This window comes from Marmota marmota, unplaced genomic scaffold, assembly GCF_001458135.2.
Source record: "Marmota marmota marmota unplaced genomic scaffold, marMar, whole genome shotgun sequence".
Lineage (NCBI taxonomy): Eukaryota > Metazoa > Chordata > Mammalia > Rodentia > Sciuridae > Marmota > Marmota marmota.
Genome location: NW_026000005.1, coordinates 17,245,904 through 17,273,146, shown reverse-complemented (window position 1 = coordinate 17,273,146; position 27,243 = coordinate 17,245,904). Strand labels below are relative to the sequence as shown.

Here is a 27,243-nt window from a genome sequence, read left to right as displayed (position 1 = left end):
TGTATCACAAAAAGGCCTTGAGCCGCTCTCCCCCTTGGCTCATTCTTCAGAGCACTACTTTCACCTTCACCTTCCCTAAAGCTGTGCTTTGCCAGTTTTAAAACAAAGCAGCAACAGCACAGCTTGTCACAAAGAACCTAGGACACTTCAAGGCCATGGCTTTCCCATTTCTCCAACTTACCCACACAAGTAAGTTTTGAGATCAAAGTGTTCAAACCTTGGATTCATCTTTGGAAATTACCTGGTTACACATAAAATGTGAAAGCCCCATCCAAACCTACTAAATCAGGAGATAAATTTATTAACATTTAAGTAACTCTGTTGTGATGCTTGCCTAGCAGAATGACTAAATAAATAAATAATATTGATTAAAATAGGGAAAACAACTTTGTCTTAAAAATTTAGGAACTGCATGTTTCAGACCACTATGTTGTTTTTCAACCTTTGCTCAAAAGGGAAATAATTGTGAAGGTAAACCTGGGCTTCAAAACTATCTAGCCTGGGCTGGGGATGTGGCTCAAGCGTAGCGCACTCGCCTGGCATGCGTGAGGCCCAGTTCGATCCGATCCCCAGCACCACAAAGAAAGATGTTGTGTCCGCCGAAAACTGAAAAATAAATATTAAAATTCTCTTAAAAAAAAAAAATCAAAATTATCTAGCCTGAGGCAGAGCACGAAATTTATGATCAACTTGAATACTAAAATGCATTTTTTTTGGTACCAGGACAGAACCCAGAGGTGCTTAACCACTGAGCAACATTCCCAGCCCTTTATATTTTTTTAATAGGGTCTCACAAAATTGCTGAGGCTGGATTTGAATTTTCGATCCTCCTGCCTTAGCCTCCATAGTTATGGAGGGATTATAGCATGAGCTATCATGCCCAACAAAAAGCATATTTCTAAATTTGACAAAAATTAAAAACTTGGTAGCCAGGTATAGCAGATACCTGTAATCTCAAGTAACTTGGGAGGCTGAGACATGAGGACAGCAAGACAGAGGCCAAAACAAAGAAAAACTAACTTTAGTATATCAGACATCAACACAAACAGAAATGTATATACATATTAATGGCACATACTACTTTGGCACATGCCTATAATCCCAAAGGTTTGGGAGGCTGAGGTAGGAGGATTTGGGGTTCAAAGCCAGCATTAGCAACTTATGAGGCCCTAAGCAACTCAGCAACTGTCTCTATTAAAAAAAAAAAAAAAACCACAAAAAAAGGGCTGGGGATATGGCTCAGTTCAATCCCTGGTACAAAAGACATAGCCATTAGCTGAGATTGTTGCTTAGGAGTTAACTCTAGAACAGGTTGGAATCTTTTTTTTTTAAGAGTGGAAAGTAGAAGCTTTATTGAGGACAGCAGAAAAGAAAAAAAGACTTCTCCCTGGAGGAAGAAAAGGACTGAAGAGGTGGGAGGTTGGAATCTTAAATTCCTCGCTATTTATCTCCTTCAGTGAAAATGTTTCATTTTCTTTCTGTTAAATCCAACTTATGGGGGCTGGGATTGTGGCTCAGTGGTAGAGTGCTTGTCTCATATGTTTGAGGCACTGGGTTCAATTCTCAGCACAGCCTATAAATAAAGGTCCATCAACACCAAAAAAAAATTTTTAAAAATCAACATACGGTATACTAAATATGTAAGTAATGAACTACCTGTTCCCCAATACCAGTGTTGATCAGCAGAATTAATTCAAATAATGTGTTCTAAATGCTCAGAAGTAGCTAGCAAAAGCCAAAGGATAAAGTTTTAAATAGCATCTTGAAGTCCAAATTCTGGCTTTGATACTTCCTACTGAGTGTCCTTGGTTATTTATTATTACCACCACAAAGTTCCTACCTTGGAAAACAGAAGGCATTCAGCCTATGTTAGTGACTATATCTCGCCTTGCATGTTTTTGCCAAATAGATTAAGTAGTAGTGTTGTTTTGAAAACTGGAAATATTCATTCAGGAAATAAATTTTTCAACACAAAAATTAAGAAACGAGGCATTAAAAAAAGAAACAAAACCCAAACAATGGATTCATCAACCAAAGACTATACTACAAGGTTGTTATATTTAAGCCAGAATTTTTAAAAGTATAAATCCATGGCTTTGTATCAGGATGAAACAACTATGTAATAAAGTTAAATTCAACATGAAAAGTCATCTATCTAGAAACCTCCTTTCTCAGAATTTTCTAGATTACTTGAAAAAAGCATAAGCTGGAGAACTCTAAACCACCTTAAGTTATAAAATAAAGACTAACCATTCATTACATATTTTATTTGGAAATGTTTACACAAGTACGGGGAAACTAAGATTTTGAGACAGTGGATGTTATTAGATTATCATCAGTTTATTATAAAAGACACATGGAAATTATTTACATGATGAAAGATCTCAGAACTTCAGTGGAATGGGCAGCTTCATAGGATGCCATTTCAACAGTGATGTGTTTCAGTCTACATACTTTCCAAGAATGTCACCATCTCTAAATAAGAAATAATCCTGCAAATAGAGAAACTATTAGTTAAGACAGCTAAGAGCAAATACTTAACTTCTTTTTAGAACTATTAAGTTTACATACCTTGTCATCTAGAACTACTTTGGTGCCTCCATACTCTGGGAGAAGAACTTTATCTCCAACTTTCACACTAACTGGCTGAATCTCTCCACCCTTAAGATAATAAAGATGTTTATCAGCAAATACATCCAGTTCACTTAACTTTTTAAAAAATATATATTTATTTTTTTGTAGTTAGACACAATACTTTTGTTTTTTCATGTGGTGCTGAGGATGGAACCCAGCACCTTGCATATGCTAGGTAGTGCTCTACCGCTGAGAAACAATCCCAACCCTCACTTAATGAAGGTAACTGGGTGGCTACTTTATACTAGAATTGCAGTTTTTCACAACAAAAACATCACTTTAAAATCCTAATTTGCAATAAGGAACATACTTCAACTGAAACTCAGGTTCTGACTTCAGGGTAAAAGCCCAAGGAATTTTACTGGAAAAGCAAAGTTTAACTAACCAAACCTAACTTTAAAATTGTTAAATATTAACATAATCTATGGACACGTGAAATAAAAGGATTTCTTGAAAGTCCTCCTATTCCTAATTCCAGGACAGTTCCTTAGTAGAACTAAGTTTGAGGAGACTGGAACAATGTGGTTATCATATTTGACTCCCAAATATATATAAAAGCATTTACTGTCCGACACTTTTAAAAGCTGGAGGTCTACACAGTTAACTGGAGAAAATTTACAAGGATAAGGTCAACTGTTCCTTTCACAGGTATGCCAACAAAGGTCAATGATTGGAGTTAATTTCAGTGAATTGTTAAAAAACCCAGTGACTTCTTGAGACATAACCTTCTGTCTAGTCAAAAATTTAGAATTTGAAGAAAACGATCATAAGGAACCTACCAAAAAGCTAAGTACAATTTCAACACTGGAAATAAGGACAATTTCAATACACTGGAAATCCCTATCATATAAAACAAGCAAAGTGATTATTTTACAATTACTTTCATTAAAATAAGGTTAGAGATTACCTAGAAAATAACACAAGATTTTCTTACTTCTTTTTCTTGCAATGCACACAAAAATATTAGTTCCACACTGTGGCCCATTTACCTTTCCTTTAGCGCCTGATCCCACAGCTACTACTGTTGCTTGCAATACTTTTCCTTGAGATTTTTCTGGAAGCATAATGCCTCCTTTGGTTACAGTTTCGGCTGCACTCCTTTCGACCAATACTCGGTCAAAAAGTGGAAGAAACTTCCTAAATGCTTGTCCAGCCTGTTTAAAAAAAATGTTAAAAGAGCTGAAACAACACTATGTAAATTACATTCAACAGACCACACCACTATAAGCATTACATCTAACATGTTCTGGAGTTCAAAGTTAATACCAAAATTTATATTATTCACAGGAGGTGAATTTGAACGTTCCGCTTTATAAGTCAAGTTTAATTCCCATTCCCTATGTCCCTTTAGGGTCGTTGTGGCTTCTCGCCATCAGCAACCAGTCTATTTTTAGGGGTAACCTTAGTTTTATTCCAAGGTCAAATATTTTCCGTCCTCAGGTTTTCTGGACATTTTCAGGAAACGATGAAGGTCAATCTTTTTACTTGAGGCCATGCTCTTTCTCCAAGACACACACCCACGAAGGCCCCGCAGAAGCAGGCTGGCAGCCACGCACGCGTCCAAGTTCCCGCCCCCTACCCACCACGCCTGCGGAACGCGTACGTCCAAAAAACTCGCGGTGGAGGAAGGGGTCGAGCGGGGCTCGCCTCCCCGGGGTACAGGTGGGGGCGGTCACCAAGTGGCCCACCATATCACCTACCAGGCCCAAAAGAGGGCCGCTAGCGACTCCCCGTTGGATCCTAACCGAGCAGGATCCGGCGGCTTCCGGGCCACGCAGGACTCACCATGACTCGCGCCGCCGCAGCTCGGACTCTGCTCTCGTGCCGCCGCCGCAAAGAGACCCGCAGTCCGGCCCTCGGAACACGTGAAAAGACCGTCCCGCGCGCACGCGCGATGGACCCTGCCCCGCCCCCGCCCCCGGGAGAGAGGGCGGCCGCGCCAGCGCGCGCCGTGATTCGTCCCAAGGACTCAGCGCAGGCCACTGACGCGAGGGCTGGGAGGCGGAAGAAAAGAGGCGCTCTTTCTAGGCTTTTCTAGGCAGCCAGCCCAGGTGAAAGATCTACCCCTGTTTCCCCTCCCGGAAATGACGCGATTTGACCCTTGACTCTAAGAGAGCGCGGAGCTTTCCGGAAAGTTCTGGAACTGAGAGTGGCCCGGGAACTAGCCTAAGCGGGCAAGAGAGGACTGGGCCCGCTAGCCTGACCCTGCGCGGGTAGGAGGGGCGGGGCTCGCGAGCAAGTTATGCTGATGGCCGGGCCCGCCGACTCGGAGGGGGCGGGAGCCGCCTGCACGCGCGGTGCCGCAAGGCGGGTGTGGGGGGGTAAGGGGTGGCGGAGGGAGGGGATTCGGGCTCATTGCCGTGTGCGCCTTGCACTCTGTCCCTCACTCGCCGCAGACGGTCTGCCTTGCCGCGTGCACTCCCTGCCGACGCCCCGCAGGTACGCGGCCGCCTTGGGCCGCTTCGTTCTAGGACTGGCGACCCCGGAGTAGGCCTTCCTCCAACGCAGACGTCCCTGAGAGTGCCGGCGGGCTACAGCCGGTACTTCTCCACGGCTCTGCGGGCCTAGCCGGCGGAGCCAGGCCTCGCGCGGCCATGAGGGTTCCTATCACGTGCGGACGGTTCGCGGCCCCAGTCCAGGCGTGGAAGGAGGGCGGACATGCCTGCGGGATAGAATCTGGGGGTAGTAGCTACTTGGGCTCTCATGTGCAACCCGCTCCAGGCCGATTGCGGGGCGCCAAGGCGAGTGGTAGCTTCCGTGAAGGAACTGGTTTTTGCCCCGCTGGTAGCAGAAATACTGTACCTCCTTTTTTGACCTTGCTGGGGGCGTCCTGAAGGGAAGACACGTGGGGCTGCGGAGTGGGCCGGGCGGGTGCCCTCCTCATCGCGGCCTTGGTAATTTGTTCTGATACAGTAACCTCGGGTGGATACTTGGAGACAATTTTTGCTGAGCGGCGTTTTGCATCGCCAAGTATACCTATACTTACGTGCTCACTCGGATTTGTAACCTTCCTCTCTACTCCCACTGCCTGGGTTTCGCAGGGACATTTTTGGAGTGGTTCTTCTTTCAAGGCCATTTTAGCGGTAAAATATTAACTCGTTTGGAGCGACTGGGGTAGGTGGCCATGGGAAAGGAGTTGGATATGCTTTGTGCTAGTGCTGTAGGTCAGGCCTGGGGGCGTCTTTTCTAAGCTAGGGCTAGTAACTGTTCTGAAGCTGCCCTGCGTTCCATGGCTCTGACATAGTGGTGGTTATCAGAGGTCAGCCCACATCAAACGTTGCATGTATTTTTTTTTTTTTTTTAAACACAGGTAGACATGTCTCTGCTGAGACCCGAGAGTAGTGCTATTATTGATCATCTCCTTTTCTTCCCCAGAAATGCTTCGACTACCCACAGTCCTTCGCCAGATGAGACCAGTGTCTAGGGCACTGGCTCCTCATCTCACTCGGGCTTATGCCAAAGATGTAAAATTTGGTGCAGATGCCCGAGCCTTAATGCTTCAAGGTGTAGACCTTTTAGCCGACGCTGTAGCTGTTACAATGGGGCCAAAGGTATCAGTATTCTTTATTATTTTAATTACAATATTATTAAGTAAGGGATAACGTTTTGTTAATGTAGGTAGTCTCACTGAACTATGGAACAGTACTTAAAAGAATTTGAAGCTATTGTATTTTCTGGGGACGGTTTTTTGTTTTGTCTGTCTAGATCTAGTGGTCTTAAAACTTAAACTGCTTCAGCCAGATTGACCATTTATTTTGTACAGTGTGTGATGTAATCGGGAAGTAACTCATAGCTCAAGGTGGATTCTTAAAACTTAGAGGTACAATTTTGATTGCCTACTTGAAATTTTGGATCTTTTCCCAGTAGTTAATGTTAAATATAGAGGGATGAAAGAGTATGGCTTATGTCTTACCATATCTCAAATGAGTGTGTGTTTATATTGTAGTAAAATATGCTTAAAAAAGTTTACACTTTATTGTGGATCAGGGCCTCCTGAATGCTGGGCAGTTGTTTTACCCCTGCAATTACATCCCCATCCATTTTTGTTTTATTTTGAGGCAGGTTCTCTAAGGTGGCCTCCAACTTCCTGATCTTCCTGGTGCAGCCTCCTGAGTAGCTGGGATTACAGGCCTGTGCTACCCTAGCTAAAATTTTACCCTTTTTTCTTTTTATGTGTATACTTTAGGAGCATTGATTACATTTTCATTGTGCAACCATCTCTGCCATCCATCTCCACAACTTTTTTCATCTGCACTTGGAAAACTATTGCCCATTGAACTATAGCGTCTCATTTTCTTTCCCCATAGATAATAGTGTGTTTATGCCATCACTTGTTCCAAAGCACATATAAAATTCTATATCATTGAATACTGAGTGGCAATATTTTGAGGAAGCCTTTGAAGGTGGTATGCAGCCAAGTGATGCTTCTTTTATCTGCTCAGTTATAAAATATTCCATTTCACATTCAGGAATAGAAAGTAGTAGCTTGGTTGAGATCCCAACACTTCCAGTCCTATACGTGCTGTGTTTAATGTTTAGTAAACCTGGAAGAGCAGACTGTTTAATGATGGTTATTATTTTGTTGAATTTAAAGCAAACAGGCATTAGCCAAAACTTAAGTGTGAAATATTTTAATAATGTTCTGGAATTTTATAGTTTGTCTTGTGTTCTTGTTCATTTTATAAGATGACATCTTTTAGTCCCTAGGATTTTTACCTCCCATAATACCTCATTCAAAGTTAATGCTCTTGGCAGAGAAGTGGAGAGGTCATTTTGTCTGTAAACCAAGAATGTGGATGAACTTGCCCTTGAGGTTCATATTGTGGGACTGATACGAATGACACAATTTGTATTGAGGATTTTAAATAGTTGCCCAAAGTGATCTTGTCATATTTTTTTCCCTCTGCAATTATAGGGAAGAACGGTAATTATTGAACAGAGTTGGGGAAGTCCCAAAGTAACAAAAGATGGTGTGACTGTTGCAAAGTCAATTGATTTAAAGGATAAATACAAAAATATTGGAGCTAAACTTGTTCAAGATGTTGCCAATAATACAAATGAAGAGGCCGGGGATGGCACCACCACTGCTACTGTACTGGCACGCTCTATTGCCAAAGAAGGCTTTGAGAAGATTAGCAAGGGTGCTAATCCTGTGGAAATCAGGAGAGGTACGAATGTCTTTATTTCACTATTTCTAAAAATACTACTTTTTGGAAGTAAGACTTCTTTTCTGTCATACAATGGAGTGAGAGGTGTTGAGTAAACCTTAGAGCAGGCAACATACTTTAATTAGAAAGACTTGAAATCATACCCATGGACCTTTTCTTGGTCCGGTTTTCAAAATAATTTTGGTATTGTGAGACTCGGTTTACTAGGTAAATCTTAAGTTACTGCTTCATTGCATATTATCCAACTCCATGTGATTAGGAAAAGCACTGGTACAAAAGCTGTATACAGGCTTAATTAAGGGATTAAAATATTAGTCATGAGCTGGGAGTGTAGCTCAGTGGTAGAGTGCTTGCCTGGCATGCATAAGAACCCTTGGTTCAGTGTGTAGTACCAGTAAATAGTCACCTCAGTATTTCTACTGTACATGGAAGTAATGAAACCAATATATGTTTTTTAACTAGGTGTGATGTTAGCTGTTGATGCTGTAATTGCTGAACTCAAGAAGCAGTCTAAACCTGTGACAACTCCTGAAGAAATTGCTCAGGTAAGGACATTTTGTAATGTTATGATAAGGGTTTGCTTTTAGTGATATGTATGGGTTGGTATGTTATTGTTTTGGTTTTTTTCATACTTGGGATTGAATCCAGGGGTGCTTTAACACTGAGCTACATCCTCCAATCCTTTTTATTTTCTGTTTTGAGGCAGGTCTTCCTGAGTTGCCCAGGCTGGGTTATCCTCTTTCTTTAGCATCCCCAGTTGCTGGGTTTGCCTGCTAATGCCACCATGCCCTGCACTTCTAAAATGTTTTTAAAATTCTCTTGCCATAATTTGTGCTTGAGATAAAACCAGGGCCTTTGCACATGCTAGGCAAGACCACCAATTCACATCCCTAGCCCTGTCATTTAGATTTTTATGGGTTATTCTGTGTGGCTGTAAAATGGATTCATACACACATGAACATATTCTTGATTCTTGTCAGTTATGCTTTTACTTGCAGTGCTAGGGATTGAATCTAGGGTCTTTCATGTGACAGGCAAGCACTCTTATTATGGAGCTATACTCCTACCCTTGATGTCAATTTATGATATCACCTCATTTGCCAACAAAAAATAATGAGATCAGTTTTTTCTTGCTGTTTTTGTTTAAGATAATGTATTTGGGCTGGGGTTGTGGCCCAGCAGTACAGTGTTTGCCTAGCATGCACTTTGGGTTCGAGCCTGAGCACCACATAAAATTAAGTAAAATAAAGGTATTGTGGAAGGGCTGGGATTGTGACTCAGTAGGTAGCGCACTTGCCTGGCATGTGTGAGGCATTGGGTTCGATTCTCAGCACCGCATATAAATAAATAAAAAGTATCAGCAACTAAAAAAAATTAAAGAAAAATAAAGGTATTGTGTCCAACTACAATTAAGAAATAAATATTTTTTTAAAAGATAGTGTATTTATTCCGTCTTCAAAGTAATAAATTTAAAAAGCACTGAACCAGAGAATCAATATTTGATTAAATCTATCACATACACACCTATAATCCCAGCTACCGGGGATCTGAGGCAGGGGTTTCCAAAGTTCCACACCAGCCTGAGCAACAAGACTTGGTGTCAAAATTAAAAACAAACAAAAAACCAAGTTTTAAAGGCCTGGGGTGTTGCTTATACGTTGTTATGTGTGAGGTCTCAGGTTCAATATCCACTATGGAAAAGAAAAAAATATGTAGTGAATTCCCCTTTCTTCTGGATAGAAGTATCAGTTTGGAAGCTACTAGGAAACTTCAAGGGCATTGATTGAGGACAATAGCATTACCATTTAATTTTGAGGAGTAACAATTATTTCAGGTTGCTACCATTTCTGCAAATGGAGACAAAGAAATTGGCAACATTATTTCTGATGCAATGAAAAAGGTTGGAAGAAAGGGTGTGATTACAGTAAAGGTAAGTGTTTGGTTTTTTGTTTTGAGACAGGGTCTTGCTTTATCGCCCAGATGGGCCCTAAACTCTTCCTTTTTCCCAAGTAGCTGGAACCATTGACATGTGCCACTGCATCTGCTTGGCAACTGTGTATTTTTAACTATAGCTTGAATGAGGTGTCTGGTAATTGAAACTTTACTTAATGTGTTCTCATCTCTACGGAGTTTAGTACTTACTGGGTTTTGTGTGAACTAATAGCTTTGGTTTCCTGCAATGAATCTGTTCTGAGTTAGGTAATACTGTTTCATTCCCCTGGAAGAATTATTCAAATATATATTTTGGGAAATTGTTGCAGAATTGGAGTTGAATGCTCTAGGCATTTGCATACTTCTTTCTAAATGAGTTATGACCAGTGGGTTGTATTGTTATTAATTTGGTCTGTAATTCCAAGTTTTGTGAAGTCCTATATCTAATTCTTTGACTTTTGATAGGATGGAAAAACACTTGAGGATGAATTAGAAATTATTGAAGGCATGAAGTTTGATAGAGGTTATATCTCTCCGTACTTTATTAATACATCAAAAGGTAAGAGCAAAACTTTAAAAATACACCTCACTAGTATAGGTGTTAATTAGTTGGTAGCACACCACTAGAAAGCATTTGTAATATTTTTTCTTAACATTTGTTAGTTATAGGTGGACACAATATCTTTGTTTTATTTTACGTGGTACTAAGGATCAAACCCAGTACCTCACACATGCTAGGCAAGCGCTAAATCCTCTAAGACACAACCCCAGCCCAGATTTGTGATATTTTAAAAGTTAATATTATAGTAAGCGAAGAAGGAAAAAATATGAACCTTTTCACCACTTTTTTAATAATGGTATTGAAGCATTGTTTTAACTTTTCATTAAATAAGTTGTAGTCGAATTATTCTCAGTAGTGAAATGTTGATGTGAAACATACATTGTTTTTGCAGGTCAGAAATGTGAATTCCAGGATGCTTATGTTCTGTTGAGTGAAAAGAAAATTTCTAGCGTCCAGTCCATTGTACCTGCTCTTGAAATTGCCAATGCTCACCGTAAACCGTTGGTCATAATTGCTGAAGATGTTGATGGAGAAGCTCTAAGTACACTTGTTTTGAATAGGTAATAGGCAGTGTATGTGGTTTATATTTCTAGGGGAAAAATTAATTTATATTTCTGTTTGAGATATTAATTTTGTGTCTCCACATTTGATTCACTTATGTTTTTCAGTACAGGAGGTTGAACCCAGGGGTGCAGAACCACCAAGCTACACCCCTAGCCCTTTTTTAAAAAAAAAGTCTTACGTTGCTTAGGGCTTTGTTAAGTTGCTAAGGCTGGCCTTGAGCTTTCCATCCTCCTGCCTCAGCCTCCTGGATCTTTAGGTTTACAGGAGTGTGCTACCATGCCTGGCTTGATTAACTTGTTTGTAGCTAGGGTAATAAAACAATGTTAGGCACTTCATGTCATGTGTAAATATTAATAAACAATCAAAGAAATTAGCGATCAAAGTGAGTTCTTCACTAATCTGTATTTAAATATCACTTTAAAATTTAATACAAGTAATGTTCATGCTATAAACATAATCTCGAGCATTAAGATTTTTTTATCTTAGAATTGAGGTATATCCAACCCAATACTTTCCTAGTTTTGTTATAGTGAAAATGTACAAATTAATTAGCAAGTGTATTTCAGATACAAAATACCTTGAGTTGATCGAAAAGTTCTATGTGAGCTTGCTTAATGTGGAGTATCTTCCTTAGCTTAGGTTTCCAGAGTGTGGGGAGTAGGGGAGTCAAGAAAAACCTTGTAGATAGTGAAACTTGAAGCCTACCTACCTTGGTGTTTTGTTTTGTTTGGTAGTTGTTTTGATTTTTGTGGTGCTGAGTGTTGAACCCAGGGCCTCACATGTGCTAGGCAAGTACTATATACCATGAAGCTACATCCACTTCCCCTAAAGCCTACAGAGTTTTTATTGAATCATTTACTGATAGCTGTGAAGTTGATATCTGATTCACTTGGCATATCATCACAGCTTACTGTTCTGATTTCTGTCTGTCTCAGTACTATAGACCAGCTCTGAGTCAAATCTAAATATTCCTTCTGTTCTACAATCTGCTTTCAGATGGACATTTCTTTGATTTTGTATTCCAAGTATTCATTTACCTGATAAAATTTCAGGTAAATTTAATGCCACCATCAGCTTTATATAACATTTATTTTAAAGGAATCCATTCAGAACATTGCTTGTTCATACTAACTGACTTGTTATAATATTAATTGGAACCCATAGAGCAAAATGATTATTAGATGACTCAAATTTAGTATCTATTACTATTTTTACCATTTATAAAATAGTTATCAGTGTACCCTTTAACCTAAATAATGATGTGATCTTTGTTCCTGGGTCTAGCTGTTGAACTGCAATGGGAGGTTTACCGTTTATTTTTTTAAAAGGTAATCAGATAGGAATATGTATATGAGTAGAAAATAGTCCTACCTGTCTCGTATCTTTCTGGTCTTAATTTGACCAAAGTTAGAAAATAAGAAAGAAAAACCAGTGGCAGCAGTCCTAAGTAATAGTACTGCAACTTAAGGGGAACTAAGCCGGGTATTTTTATTCTATTTAAATCTTATCGTTAATTGTTCTTAACAGGCTGAAAGTTGGTCTTCAGGTTGTGGCAGTTAAAGCTCCAGGTTTTGGTGACAACAGAAAGAACCAACTTAAAGATATGGCTATTGCTACTGGTGGTGCAGTAAGTTAAATGTGATGTTCATTTACTGAATGTTATTTATACTTCCAGGTCTGAAATGTATGAGTAAATGTCTACTATCTGTTTCTGTTGGATGTTTGGAAAGTGGGAGTTAGATTGGGTTCCCTTTCTTTCGTTGCAATTAGTCTGGCATAAGAATGGGTTTACTGACTATATCTGTTTTCAGTTTTGAAGGAATATGATAGAATGGATATAGAACTTGAGGAATTTAGACTGGGTGGTGTTTTCTTTCTCAAATAATACTAATGACAGTTGTGATGATCAAGTGAGAAGTTGGAAATGCAATGAAAGACTATTCAAATCTTGTTCTGACCTAGTAGTAGCTTTGAAAAACTATGTGGTATTTCAAGATGTTTCTCCTGTCAAAATACTTGCATTAATAAACTTGGTACAAAGGAAGACACTGTAACTTATAGGCATTCACTTTGTAATGTTTTTTGTAGGTGTTTGGTGAGGAGGGTTTGACCCTAAATATTGAAGATGTTCAGCCTCATGATTTAGGAAAAGTTGGAGAGGTCATTGTCACCAAAGATGATGCCATGCTTTTGAAAGGAAAAGGTGATAAAGCTCAAATTGAAAAGCGTATTCAAGAAATTACAGAGCAATTAGAAACGACAAATAGTGAATATGAAAAGGAAAAACTGAATGAACGACTGGCAAAACTTTCAGATGGAGTAGCTGTGCTCAAGGTAAGATTTATTATAGGGGGTAAAGTGTCTTGGCTTCTTGAGCCTTTTTTTTTTTTTTAAATAAATATTTATGGGATTAACTTGGTCGTGGAAATTCTGATTTCTTGCCCCAAACATTTCTTTTGTGAGAAAGGATCTCAGTTGCAGAGGCTGGCCTTGAACTTGGGATCCTCTAGCCTGGGCCTTCCAGTTAGCTGGGGTTATAGGTATATACCACCATGGCTGGCCCTGGGTGCTTTTAAAAATGATCTGGCGTCTACGTCTTGAATGGGAGAGACCATACTACTTGGAATTCTTTTAACATTTAGGTTGGTGGGACAAGTGATGTCGAAGTGAATGAAAAGAAAGACAGAGTTACAGATGCCCTCAATGCTACAAGAGCTGCCGTTGAAGAAGGCATTGTTCTGGGTGGGGGCTGTGCTCTGCTTCGGTGCATTCCAGCCTTGGACTCACTAACTCCAGCTAATGAAGATCAGAAAATTGGTAAAGAAACAAAACTTTCAAATGAGTTTACTTGAAGCCTGATTTTGGTTTTCTGAATAACTGAAGTAGAATAATATAGTGATAGTAATGAAAGAAAGTAAATTTGCTAAAAATTGCTTTTTTGCAGGTATAGAAATCATTAAAAGAACACTCAAAATTCCTGCAATGACTATTGCTAAGAATGCAGGTGTTGAAGGCTCTTTAATAGTGGAGAAAATTCTGCAGAGTTCCTCAGAAGTTGGCTATGATGCTATGCTTGGAGATTTTGTGAATATGGTAGAAAAAGGAATCATTGATCCAACAAAGGTAAGTAGTTAAATATTTTTAGTTGTAGATGGACACAATATCTTTATTTTTTTTTATCTTTGTGTGGTGCTGAGGATTGAACCCGGGGCCTCGTGTGTGAGGCAAGCACTCTACCACTGAGCTACAGCTCCAGCCCTAGTAGAATATTTTTTAAAAATTCTTTTAGAAGGGGCTGAAGTTTTAGCTCAGTGGGGGAGCGCTTGCCTATCACATGTGAAGCACTGGGTTCAATCCTCTGTACCACATTAAAAAAATAAGTAAAATGAAGGTATCTTTTAAAATTCTTTTAACAACTCAATATGAGACACATTTAATTATCATAACTCATTTTTCTAAGAGAAAAATAACATTTCATTACACTTTTTCTAGGTTGTAAGAACTGCCTTATTGGATGCTGCTGGAGTTGCTTCTCTGTTAACTACAGCAGAAGTCGTAGTCACAGAAATTCCTAAAGAAGAAAAGGACCCTGCAATGGGTGGAATGGGTGGAATGGGAGGTGGTATGGGAGGTGGCATGTTCTAATTCTCAGAATAGTGCTTTACCATTATTAATGAACTGTGACAGGAAGCTCAAGGCAGGGTTCCTCACCAATAACTTCAGAGAAGTCAGTTGAAGAGAATGACTGAAGAAAAGGCTGGTTGATGTTTAAGAAAATCACTATAACCATCAGTTACTGGTTTCAGTTGACAGTATATAATGGTTTACTGCTGTCATTGTCCATGCCTACAAATAATTTATTTTGTATTTTTGAATAAAGACATTTGTACATTCCTGATACTGGGTGCAAGAGCCATGTACCAATGTACTGCTTTCAACTTAAATCATTGAGGCATTTCTACTACTATTCTGCTAAAATCAGGATTTTAGTGCTTGCCATCACCAGATGAGAAGTTCAGAAGCAGCCTTTCTGTGGAGAATAATTGTGTACAAAGTAGAGAAATATCCAATTATGTGACAACCTTTGTGTAATAAAAATTTGTTTAAAGTTAATATTTGTGTTAGCTTTTACATTAAGTTGGAGAGGAGGGACAGCTTGCATGTGTAAAACACTTCACCAATAGTATTTTCATGTAGCTCTTTTTTTGCACACTGAGTTGCATCATTACATTGGTAATTGGAGGAATTTTTAAAGAAGGCAGGAAACCTAATGGGGGAAATGTTGGGTGTATTGAGACCTGGTCATAATAGGCAGTCTGTTGTTTCTTGTGGGAGTTAGGAGTTCTTGCTGGGTGCCCACAAATGAACAAAGCCTACTAAGTCTTACTTTTGTAAGGGGTGTGCCATTCCAGCATGGAGAATTTGGATATGCTAAGCAAGCACAATATTGAGCTACATCCCAAAGCACTTCATTATTTTTTAATAACTTGAAATAGGTTCTGGCTCAGTGTACTTGATGTCTATCTTGAAGCTGCAGAATGTATACGTGTGGGAAAGGATTTTACCAAGCTTGGCACTGGGCTGTTCCTCTAAACTAGGCATTGAGGCATATGTTCTTACTGTCTTGTAATGCAGGGGATTGAACCCAGGGCCTAGTACACAGTAGGCAAGTGCTCTGCTGTACTTAAGGATGTAAGTTGGGCAGAAGTAGAGTCCCGATTAAAAAGGAAAAGTTGATCACAGATGAGAAATCTTAAGTCGAAATCTTCCACCTAGTTACCAGAGCAAGGTATTCTTAGTTGACTAAGTCACAGATTTGAGGAGACTAAATGACCTGTTATTTAACAAATAAGAGGTCAAGTGAGGTTTTTAGAAAAGGAAGGGGGGGTGCTGGGGTTGTGGCTCAGTGGTGGAGCACTTGCCTTGTGTATGTGAGGCACTGGGTTTGATTCTTAGCACTGCATATAAATAAATGAATACAATAAAGGTCAACAAAAATTTTAAAAAATGAAGAAATGCCTTAATATTAGGATTTGTAGGTAATTGTTTCAAGAGAATTCAAAAAGGCTGCAGCCAGAGAGATGTGGAAATTTCTTGTTTTTCTTACCCTTAAGTGCAAACACCCGTGGTCATACTTAATGGAATTGTGTAGATCATAGTCTTAATCCTTTCCATTCTACTTCTTTCAAAGTAGAAAATGATTAATAAACCCATTTTTAGGCCAGGCTCATGACAAAAGATGAAAGGGACTTTAATCCAACCTCCACCTCCCAAATATCCAATAGAAAAAGACAATATCTGGGCTGGGGATGTGGCTCAAGCGGTAGTGTGTTTTCCTGGCATGTGCAGGGTACTGGGTTCGATCCTCAGCACCACATAAAAATAAAGATGTTGTGTCCACCGAAAACTAAAAAAAATATATTAAAAAAAGAATATCTATCCCTGAAAAGCATGTTCTACCTTCTGTGATAACAGAAATTTGGGGTAGGTTCTAGAGAGGGGCAGGAATATCAACAACAGTATTTAGTCAAGATAGTAGAGCACAGCCTCGCACGTGAGGCACTGGGTTCAATCCTCAGCACCATGTAAAAAAATAAAGGTATTATGTCTATCTACAACTAAAATTTTTTTTTTAATTATTAAAGATGTCAGTTTGCGTAAGAAAACAGGTATTTATTTAGATCCCTTGAAGAAACCTGCTGCAAGACAGTTCATGGACATTCCCTGTGAAACCACTCACAAAATGTCAAGAGAGAGAGACCTGAAGAGAAAAGCAGCATGGAATGGCCTTATTGTGAAAACAAGCAGGATTTAATTGCCTTTCTGCCAAGGATCTATATGTACAAAGGAGGGGCTTTTCAAATAAAAATGTCCAGAATTATGTAGAGAGAGAGGAAGCAAACAATGATCCAATATTTAGCCCCAATCATGGAAATAAATCTGGATAAAACAGGAATAACCCATGGGAAATGCCCCCTTAGAGTCAGATCCTGCTGACTCAGGAAAATTCTTGAGGAAATGAAACATTTCTACTTTAACTGAGATAGCCCCTGCTAGGCTCAAGAGTTTGGAGCATCCAAAAACCTTTAGTTTGGGGCCTATGATTTAGGTATCTTCCTAGTTCTTACAGCAACAAATTCAGTATGATCATTTTCAAACTTGGTTAAATGCTGGGAACTATCAATGTTGGGAGGTAAGATGCCAATTGTGGCGCGTACCTGTAATCCCAGTGACTCAGTAGCACTGCAAATTCTAGGCCAGCCTCAGCAATTTAGTGAGATCCTGTCTCAAAAAATATAAAAGGGCTGGGGATGTAGCTCAGTGGCAAAGTATCCCTGGATTCAACCCTCATACTTTAAAAAATGAAACATTACACACCTGTAATTCCAGAGACTCAGGAGGAAGAGGCAGCAGGATTGCAACAATGACGCCTACCTGGCAACTTGGACCTTGTCTCAAAATGAAGGACCGGAGATGCTCAGTGCTTGCCTAGTATGCATGAGGCCCTGGGTTCAATCCCTAACAACCTCCCTGCAAAATAATGGAAACAGGCTTCCTAGGATACCATGGTTTGTGATGGGAAAAAAATCAAATGGATCTAGAACAGTTATAGCTTGAGAGCATGAATACTTTCAAAAATATCCAGAAAAGTCATGCATTGGTGCACATGGGTCATCCCAGCTACTCCAGGGGCTGAAGCAGGAGGATCACAAATTCAAGGTCAGCCTCAACAATTGAGATCCCAACTCAAAACAAAAAGGACTAGGGCTGGGGGCTGGGGTTGTGGCTTAGTGGTTGAGCGCTCACCCAGCACGTAGCATGTGCGAGGCCCTGGGTTTGACCCTCGCCACCACATAGATAAAAGTATTGTGTACACTCACAACTAAAAAAATTATATACATACATATAAAATAATAATTTAAAAACCAAGAGAATTTTATAAATTGGATTTGCAATTTTAATTAAATGTTTAGAAATCCTTAGGTTTGCAATACTTAAATGCTCAGGGAAATTTATTTTGCTAATTCCATATAGTATGTGAATATTTAAAGGAATGTTTAATTTTTAAAGTACAATAAATTCATAAGATTAATTAAGTATTAAGAACAAATAAAATTATTCTGCTCCCTGTTCCAAGAGAAAATATTAAAAAACGATTGGCCTCACAAACAAGGAACACATAAGGAATTCCTGGTCACTAAGGGAAAAGAGTAACAGCCAATACAGTGTAGTACTTAAGTGTTTGTGATGGGAAGAAAAACAAATAAATCTATTTAGAAAGACTGAGCCTGAGAAAAGAGAGCTAGAGTAAGGCAGAGAACTAAAAATAGATTAAGGGAGCACCTACACTGCAAACTTCGACTCTTGGCTCTTTTCTAACTGCTAAGTGTTTGAGTGCTTGTCCCCTCCAATCAACTATAAAACAATGACATATTCTGACACTACAAATTAAAAATCTAGCTCTCAGTCACCCTTTCTCAGAAAGCCGCAAAAGGATTTCCTTCAGCATTAAGGGAGTAAATAAAAATTTAAAAAGGCCAAAAGATTCAGGAAATAGGGGCCCAAAATTAGAGAGATGAAGGAAATCTTACAACGACTGCAGGAAATCCCTAAGATTACAGCTGAACAACATTCTAGAGGGCAACCAGTTCAGATTGGAGCAGGAAGATAAAGGCTTGGCTACAAATAATTGTGTACCTAACTAAAAGTGACTTGAACACTAGAAGTCTATTATCTCCCATAAGCAAAAGTGTAAAGTTGGTACTACAAGTTAGTCTCTGAAATAATTGGGTCCTCCCCATACATAGTAAAAAGTGGAAGATGTAGCCACAAACCTCAGGTCCTCAAACAGTAAAAAAAGAAAAAAACACCACCAAGGAAGAGAATTTCTAAGGTTCCTTCTACAGAGAGAATAATTTTACCAAGCAATCCCACTGCTATAATCTTGTAAGATACCACTGACCAGGTAAGTTTATAAAGTTGGTGATTTCTTTCCCCTTAAAATATGTGGCTGGGCATGGTGGTGCATGCATATAATCCCTGCAGCTCAGGAGGCTGAGACAGGAGGATCCTGAGTTCATTAATCAACTCAGTGAGACCCTGTCTCTAAATAAAATACAAAATAGGGATGGGGATGTGGCTTAGTGGTTGAGTGGCCCTGAGTTCAATCGCTGGTAGTGCCCCCCTCCCCCCCAAAAAAAGATGGAAAGAACAGATGACAAATTTTAAATCAATAGGTCCTGGTCTCAAGATTGTTGGACCAGGTCAGGCAAACAGATACAGGAACCAGTGATGTGGGGGTTTTAACCTGTTTCTACCACTTCTTGTGACATTAGTCAAGGTTACTTAACCTCTCCATATCTCTTTCTTTGTACTGTATGTAAAATGGGGATAATAATAGAATGTATTTGAAAGAGTTACTATGTCTAACACATAGTACTATATAAGTACACAAAACAAAACAAAAAAATTTTGGTAGTGGGAATTAAACCAATGGGTACTCTACCACTGAGCCATATCCCCAACCCTTTTTTAAAATTTTGAGATATGGGATCACTAAATTGGCCCCAAACTTGCGATCCTCCTGCCTCAGCTTCCCAAGCAGCTGGGATTACAGGCGAGAACCACCACACACAGCATCAAAAAAACTTTAAGTGCCTAAAAACTTGAGTCCTGAAAATCTATGTGGGTAGCCCCATGAAATCCCAGAGATCTACACGTCGCAGTCTTCTGAACTCTTATTGTAGATGGGATAGGAGAAATAAAGGGAAGTATCACAAAATTATCCTTTATGAGAGGCTGAGCCCAGAATTCCCTGGAGAATACAATCAACTCTAGAACGATAACTCTGGCACTCTAAACTTGGGCTTAAGTCTCAGGATTAGCATCCCTTTCAAATGACCATTGTGGTGCTCTATAAATAAAGGAAACACCATAGTTAATCTAAGCAAGAAAACTACTAAAACCAACTCCTAGAACTTGAGAAATTAGATCAGGCAACTAAATTTAATCCCAAATTTAGAACATCCTTGAAATGCTACATGAACCAGTGAGCACCTGGACAAGGCTAAAACCAGTGCTGTCCTTTTTTCTCTCCTGTGCTTATCCTGCCCATGTCTAGGGAACCTCTTGGGTCAAAGGAATAGTTAGATCAAAGCAACAGTTCAGTATTCCTGAGTTCCCTGACCAAAATGCCATTACATACTCTCATATTAGCCCAGTTACATCCCAATGACAGATTCTGAATCTAAAAGTTTACCTATGATACCATGTACAAGCAATGGTAAGATTTTATTTCCATCAGGAGAAAAAATCCAGTATAGGGCATATATGAATTTTAGTTTTGCAATTTAAGAAAAAGTCTGGGTTGGGTGCAGTGGAGCCCCCCTGTAACCAGCAGCTCAGGAGGCTCAAGCAGGAAGATCATAGGTTCAAAGCCAGCGTCAGCAACTTAGTGAGGCCCTAAGCAATTCAGTGACACCCTGTCTCTAAAAAGGGCTGTGGCTGTGGATCAGTGGTTAAGCACCCCTCTGTTTAATCCCTGGTACAAAAAAGAAAGAAAAATTGGGGGGGTTGGGAGTATAGCTGAGTGGCAAAACACTTGCCTATTACATGGGAGGCCCTGAGTTTAATGATTCCCAGCATTGCAAAAAAGAAAAGAAAAAAAAAGGTACATGATTATATGCAGACTACTTATTCTCTGGGAAGATTTCTCATCTATAAGTGGGAATATATTGTTTTACTTGTGTAAACTCAAAAAAAGATTAACTGAACAAATTCATACACACTCACTTTAAATAAAAACATATTAGTGATTGTTGATCCAAGAAAATAAACTTAGTAGCACTAACCTAACGCCAGAGGGTGGTGTGTATGGAGTGAAAAGAGTGATGGAGATCAGTATTGATTAACGGAAGACTGAATTTCACCCAGATTTTTCATAGTCTGTTCCTATAAAAGTATTTTTCTTATGAAATGCTATAACACTTCACTTTCAAACAATACAGTATAATATATACTTTGAAACAACATAGTAATATTTCAATAAACAAAATAACTGTACAAAAAATAGACAAATTAACTTTATTAAGTTACTACTTCAGTTCTTATATTGATTTGTTAAAAAAATATGTTTGGAATATATTACTGAAAGTGAATACATGCAATAAATAGAAAACAGGGATGCAAAGTGCTGGAGATATACCAACCAACTTATTTTCATCTGTTGCTTACTGTGGTAGACAGAATTTAACACGTGATTAGCATTATTGAAAGAGTAGACACAGAACCTGGGAGAAGGCTGCAAACTACTACTCAGTATCATAAAGCTCTGGACCACTTACCCAAACAAAACAAAACAAAACAACAAAACCAAACAAACACCTTCAGTGTTTACCTGGGAGCTAATCTCACAATAACAGTGAATTATCAACTACTACCCATATGAACAATCAAAGTTTTTCACTTTGAATATATGATGATTACTCAAATGGTCATATGGCAGGCCCTATAGCAATAAGTTACAAACACTCTGAATATAATAACTTAAACATGATATGTTTAATATATATTGAAGTGCTCCACAGAGGGAGTATTCTCAACTAATCTCTTTCAAGTAAGGTGATAATTAAAAGAATTAAATTTACACTTTCAACTTCCATACAGAAGAGTAATGTCAATATTCTGGCAATAATGATGACATCCCATTATTATAAATGCAGAACCTGCTGATGTACACATTACTTTAAATTATACTTGATTGAAAAAATAATTCTATGTACAAGTGGGTCCATATTCTATGTGCAAATTTTCAATGGAGCAGGTTTATAATCAAAGTTGGGTTTAGCAAATGCTTTCTGACTTCTGAAAATAAACCATGAAAGCACTTCCTAAAAGTGAACTAAAATTAAAAGTAGGTGACACCAGTTCTTTTTTTTTCTTTATGTGTGGTGAACTTCATGAAACATTAATTCCCGAGGTATACTTGTTTCTGGACCATACAGCTTACATGCTCTTCTTTCAAAGGCAGCTACCATCTGTTTTACAACTTCATCAAAAAACAGAGTAGCAAGCTGCGAGTGTAGAAGCGAGCGGAATTCAAAAGAAATCTGTAAGAAAATGTTAAAAATTGTTTTAGAAAAATCTTTCTTCTGCTAAATTTCCACTGAGGACAAGGTGTTTACACTGTGACCTGGGGATCTAAGGTAAAGTTGTGTAGGTATATAGAGGTGAGACTTTACCATCAGAAGAGGGAATCATCTTTATTGCATTATGCACAACTACTGGCAAAATAAATTTAACAAGGCCAATGCATCTCATTTCAGAGCTAACAGCCTACATCTGAATAAGCTGGAGAAGACTAGAAAAAGTTTTACTGTTCTTATTAATGTATACTTCTTGGATATATCCTACTTCACAAAAGGAATAAGGAAGGGAAGTGACTGTTCTCATAGGCATCATTCCAATGATAAATAGCAGCAAGGAGATCACCTGTGTGCACACATGCATGACTCAACCACAAAGCAGAAAGGGCAGGTGATTGACTCTTATACGAGTAGCCAGAATTCAATGCAAATGTTTGTTTGCTTTTGAATAAATTTTGTTTTAGTTGTAGATGACACAATACCTTTATTTTATTTATTTATTTTATGTGGTGCTGAGGATCAAATCCAATGCCTAACATGTGCTAAGCATCACTCTATCACTGAGCCACAACCCCAGCCCAAGGCAAATGTTTTGAGAAATATTTTTTGTATGTTTGTTTTTTAATTTTTTTGTGGTTGTAGATGGACAGAATGCCTTTATTTTATTTTTTATTTTTTTATGTGGTGCTAAGGATCAAACCCAGTGCCTCACACATGCTAGGTAAGTGCTCTGCTACTGAGCTACATACAGCCCCAGCCCGAGAAACAGTTTTTAAAAACGACCAAATGCCCTCTAGATTTTAAAATGTTTTAACTTTTCATCCTTTTCCCCCCCTAAGTACTGAGGATCAAACCCAGTGCCTCCATTGAGCTATGCTCTCAGCTCAAAGTTTCATTTTGAAATAATTTTATTTTTATAAAAAGGTTGCAAAACTGGTATAAAGAATCCCATGTATCCATACCGAGATTTCTCCCTCTTTCTAAAAAAATTTTTTTTGGTCTTAGTTGTAGTTGGACACAATATCTTTATTTTATTTATTTATTTTTATGTGGTGCTGAAGATCAAACCCAGCACACCTAGCACATACTAGGCGAGCACTTTACTGCTAAGCCACAACCCCAGTGCCCCTCCCCTCCTTTTTTGGTACCAGGGATTGTACTCATCAGGGGCACTCAGCCACTGAGCCACATCTGCATCCCTATTTTGTATTTTATTTAGAGACAGGGTCTCAGTAAGTTGCTTAGTGCCTCGCTTTTGCTGAGGCTGCCTTTGAACTTGCGAGCAATCCTCCTGCCTCCACCTCCTGAGCTGCTGGGATTACAAGCGTGAACTACCACTCCTGGACAGATTTTTTTTCCATCTTAATGTCCTACGTAACCACAGTATAACTGTCAAAATCAGGAAATTAACAGAGGGAATTCCTTGGAAAACTGGGAATGGAACCACCATTTGACCCAGCTCTATCCCACTCCTTGGTCTATACCCAAAACACTTAGAAACAGCATACTACAGGGACACAGTTACATCAATGTTTATAGCAGCACAATTCACAATAGCTAAACTGTGGAACCAACCTAGATGCCCTTCAATAGATGAATGAATAAAGAAAATGTGGTATATATACACAATAGAATATTACTCAGCAATGAAAGAGAATAAAATCATGGCATTTTCAGGTAAATGGATGAAGTTGGAGAATATAATGCTAAGTGAAGTAAGCCAATCCTAAAAAAACAAATGCCGAATGTTTTCTCCGCTATAAGGAGACTGATTCACAGTGGGGTTGGGAGCGGGAGCATGGGAAGATTAGACAAACTGTACATAGGGCAAAAAGGGGGAATAGGGCTGGGGTTGTGGCTCAGTGGTAGAGTGCTCGCCTAGCATGCACAAGGCATTGGGTTCAATCCTCAGCACCACATAAATGTAAAATAAAGATACTGTGTCCACCTAAAACCGAAAAATAAATTAAAAAGGGGGGGGGGCAAGGGGGTTAAAAAAAGATGGTGGAATGAGATGGACATCACTACCCTAAGTACATGTATGAAAAAGACATGAACGGTGTGAATATACTTTGCATACAAGTAGAGAGATGAAAAATTGTACTCTACATATGTAATATGAATTGTAATACATTCTGCTGTCACATATAACAAAAACAATTTTTTTAAATTAAAAAAAAATTTAAAAAAAAAGGTCCACTATTTTTGTGTGTGTGTGTGGGGGGGGGGGACAGGGAGAGGTTGCTGGGGGCTGAACCCAGGACCTTGAGTACACTATGTCTACTAATGTTTTAATGAGAAAGAGCCCAAAACAAAAATAAAACAATTTAACCAAAATTATTACCATTTCTTTTTTGTTTGTTTATTTTGCAGTAATGAGGACTGAACCCAGAGCCTTTTGAACGGTAGGCAAGCAATCTACCACTGAGCTACAGCCCTAGCTCACCACCACTGAGTACTGAACACAAACGTGCTTTATAACTGAGCTATCCCCATCCCATTTTTTGAGACAGGCTCCTACTAAGTTGCTGAGGCTGGCCTCAAGCTTACAATTATCCTGCCTCAGCCTCTTGAGTTGTTGGAATTGCAGATGTGTTCCACTGTACACTTGGATCACCAGCATAACTTAGCATTCAATGTCTGACTGGGCATGGTAGCACACACCTATAATTCTAGCAACTTGGAAAGCTGAAGCAAGAGGATTACAAGTTCTAGCCTAGCCTCAGTAACTTAGCAAGACCCTGTCTTAAAATTGAAAAAAAAAAAAAAAAAAAAAAAAGGTGGGGCAATGGCTGGGGATTTAGTTCAGTGGCAAATCACCCAAGTTCAGTCTGTAGCACCAAACAAACAAAAAGATTCAATGCCTGAGTTACTAAGTTGCAAGACAAAGAACAACTTATATTACCTGCTGCCAAAGAAATTTATAGTAGGCTTTAAGTTTTCTATTTTTAAGGTGATAAGAAGAAAATTATGAGTCCCTAGATTCTAAAATCAGAGTTTCTCCTTTATTCTTCATTTCTACATATAACATGCAATATATAGATTTAATTTGGTATCAATTTTAAATTGTTACTAAGTTTAAATGTTTTTAACTGATGTAGTAAATTCATGGCATGTGGAGCTTTTTGTTTGTTTTTTCTGCATTACGGGTGAGCAAACCCACCTCATGCATCCTAGACAAATGTTCTACCACTGAGCTACATCCTCAGCCCAGGCATATATCTTAAAATCGATGGATTTGTAAAACGTAGAAAAGAGAGAAAGAAATATTCACTGTTGCAAGATTAGAACAGAGAAAAAAATGTTCATAGCATTGGTGCAGCAAAATGTAATCAATACTCAGAAATTTGAGATTTTTAAAAAACTGAGTTTTGGTTATCTCTATGCATACAATATGACTTCAGTACTCACTTCACTTTATATGTGAAACAAATCAAGGACTTTTTGAGAAACTTACTGAAAAATCCAAGGTACAAGTTCTTGGGTAGCCAGGAAGACCTGGGCTAAAACGCCAAATGGTCTCCAAATGATTGAAAAGTTTCCCATCAGTACAGGATGCCTAGAATAAGACAAAAACAAAACAAAACAAAACAAACAAACAAACAAACAAACTACAGTTAAGTACCTTTTGGATTAATAAGAATCTACCATTTTTTTTTCCAAAGAAAAAAATCTGATTTTTATAGGTCAGACCACAGGAGATGAAGGGAGTGATATTTTTGGAAGCTTATTTCCAGATCTACCACTTAAAAGGGATCCTGAAAAAGCTAAACTCTTGTACCATATTTCCTTGAAATGTAAAATAATACCTGCTATATACCATTTCTACGAGATGGCAAAAATGGTTATAAGGTACCTGGTACAGTTAGAACAATTCTATAATTCTCTATTACCCAAATTTCTTTTGTTAATCATATTTAGTCTTTCCTCTTCTTCTTCTTCATTATTATTATTATTATTATTATTATTGGTGGTATTGAGGATTTAACTCAGGGTTGCTCTATACCAATGAGTCATATCTCCAGTGCCTTTTTAATTTTTAAAAAATTCNACAGAGAGGAAAAAGACAGTGTCCCTTGGGGCTGGGGTTGTGGCTCAGTGGCAGAGTGGTTGCTTAGCATGTGTGAGGCACTGGGTTCGATTATCAGCACTGCATATAAATGATTAAAACAAAGATTCATTGACAACTAAAAATAGAGTCCCTTCCCTCAAGTTCTTCAATCTTGTCCAAAAAATCCAGTGGAAAAAATATGACAGAGAAATAAAGTACATACAAAGCCCAGAAGAATCACTGAGGTAGGACTGATGATTTACATGAAAAGAAAGGGAGCATATAACACTAGACAGCTGGAATTTGAAGGATTAATAGGCAAGGAGAGAAGTACATTGCAGGTAGAGGAGTGAACAATATGCCAAAACACATGGCTGTGGAACAAGTACTATTTGGTGCAATCATGGAACTTTAAGATATGTGGTATACCTGAAAATCAAGGGGAGGGGGCCCCCGTGCAATGATAAAGAGATTGACTTTATCCTGTATATTTTAAGAAGCCAGAGAAGGTAAGAAAGTCAGAGGATAGAGTGGTTAGGTTTTTTTTTTTTTTTTTTTAAGAGTTCTTTATTTAGATGCTGCATAAAATATTAACATTTAAGTTATAAGAGCTTGAAATGGTAAGAGATTGAGGTCAGAGAACAATAAAAATTTAAGATTATAATTCACTGATTTTGGACAAACTAAAGTGTTAGCTCTTTGACTCTAGGCAAGTTATCTAACTCTTCCAAGCCTTAATTTGCTCTAGGAGATAAGGAATAATAAGATTTGACCCTCAAAAGGCTGTTGTAAGAATTAAAAGAGCAATTAAAGCATTAAGAGCTCAGTAAAGGGGCTGGGGCTGGGGCTCAGTGGTAGTGCACTTGCCTGGCGTGTGTGAGGCACTGGGTTCGATCCTCAGCACCACACAAAAATAAAAGTATTGTGTCCATCCACAACTAAAAAAAAAATATTAAAAAAAAATTAAAATAAAATAAAAGGCCATTAGCTAGGCACAGTGACATATGCCTGTAATCCCAGCTACTTAGGAGGCTGAAGCAGGCAGAAAACAAGTTCAAAGCCAGTGCGGGTGACCAGGGGACCCTGTCTGAAAAATAAAACATAAAAAGAGTTGGAGTGTAGCTCAGTGGTAGAGCACTCCTGGGTTCTGAAAAACAGAAAAAAAAAAAAAAAAAAAAAAAAAATTTT

At 38.7% G+C, this 27,243-nt stretch overlaps 3 protein-coding genes across 12 annotated transcripts in view; 1 reads left to right on the top strand and 2 right to left on the bottom strand.

Moving 5' to 3' along the window:
• LOC107138572 (MOB-like protein phocein) overlaps nt 1-4,576 on the bottom strand; it is a 36,895-nt gene extending 32,319 nt beyond the window's left edge. Inside the window, exons 1-4 of one of the 2 annotated variants that reach the window (XM_048808241.1) lie at nt 4,420-4,576; nt 3,624-3,788; nt 2,572-2,661; nt 2,253-2,492 (exon numbers count right to left, since the gene is read on the bottom strand). In XM_048808241.1, the coding sequence (XP_048664198.1) occupies nt 2,442-2,492; nt 2,572-2,661; nt 3,624-3,788; nt 4,420-4,422 (309 nt within the window). In that variant the 5' untranslated portion in view covers nt 4,423-4,576 and the 3' untranslated portion in view covers nt 2,253-2,441. Of the gene's footprint in view, nt 1-2,252; nt 2,493-2,571; nt 2,662-3,623; nt 3,789-4,419 lie in introns of those variants that run through there. The other variant, XM_015481191.2, reaches the window with a different exon arrangement.
• On the top strand, nt 4,571-14,973 carry Hspd1 (heat shock protein family D (Hsp60) member 1). 3 transcript variants are annotated; one of them, XM_048808239.1, is made up of 12 exons: nt 4,571-4,685; nt 6,010-6,185; nt 7,550-7,802; nt 8,265-8,347; nt 9,637-9,732; nt 10,200-10,293; nt 10,688-10,856; nt 12,388-12,487; nt 12,949-13,194; nt 13,503-13,677; nt 13,805-13,983; nt 14,353-14,973. In XM_048808239.1, the coding sequence occupies exons 2-12, from the start codon at nt 6,012-6,014 to the stop codon at nt 14,503-14,505; spliced, it is 1,722 nt and encodes a 573-aa protein (XP_048664196.1). In that variant the 5' UTR covers nt 4,571-4,685; nt 6,010-6,011; the 3' UTR covers nt 14,506-14,973. The 3 variants fall into 3 exon arrangements, with proteins under 3 accessions (XP_048664196.1, XP_015336675.1, XP_015336674.1); XM_015481189.2 differs by lacking the exon at nt 4,571-4,685 and adding an exon at nt 4,710-4,847; XM_015481188.2 differs by lacking the exon at nt 4,571-4,685 and adding an exon at nt 4,922-5,073.
• A 5,956-nt stretch (nt 14,974-20,929) lies between these two features.
• Coq10b (coenzyme Q10B) overlaps nt 20,930-27,243 on the bottom strand; it is a 20,643-nt gene continuing 14,329 nt past the window's right edge. For 6 of the 7 annotated variants that reach the window (XM_048808238.1, XM_015481187.2, XM_048808236.1 and 3 more), the window contains 2 exons: nt 25,462-25,563; nt 20,930-21,968 (listed from right to left, as the gene is read on the bottom strand). In XM_048808238.1, coding sequence (XP_048664195.1) covers nt 21,801-21,968; nt 25,462-25,563 — 270 coding nt within the window. In that variant the 3' untranslated portion in view covers nt 20,930-21,800. The remainder of the gene's footprint in view (nt 21,969-25,461; nt 25,564-27,243) is intronic. The other variant, XM_048808233.1, reaches the window with a different exon arrangement.

What these genes read in the sequence shown, in the direction of transcription:
- Hspd1 (XM_048808239.1), top strand. Translation starts at nt 6,012, where the DNA reads ATGCTTCGACTACCCACAGTCCTTCGCCAGATGAGACCAGTGTCTAGG. An exon ending in AGGGTGTGATTACAGTAAAG is followed by an intron (nt 9,733 to 10,199) that starts GTAAGTGTTTGG and finishes GACTTTTGATAG; the next exon opens with GATGGAAAAACACTTGAGGA. An exon ending in CTATTGCTACTGGTGGTGCA is followed by an intron (nt 12,488 to 12,948) that starts GTAAGTTAAATG and finishes TGTTTTTTGTAG; the next exon opens with GTGTTTGGTGAGGAGGGTTT.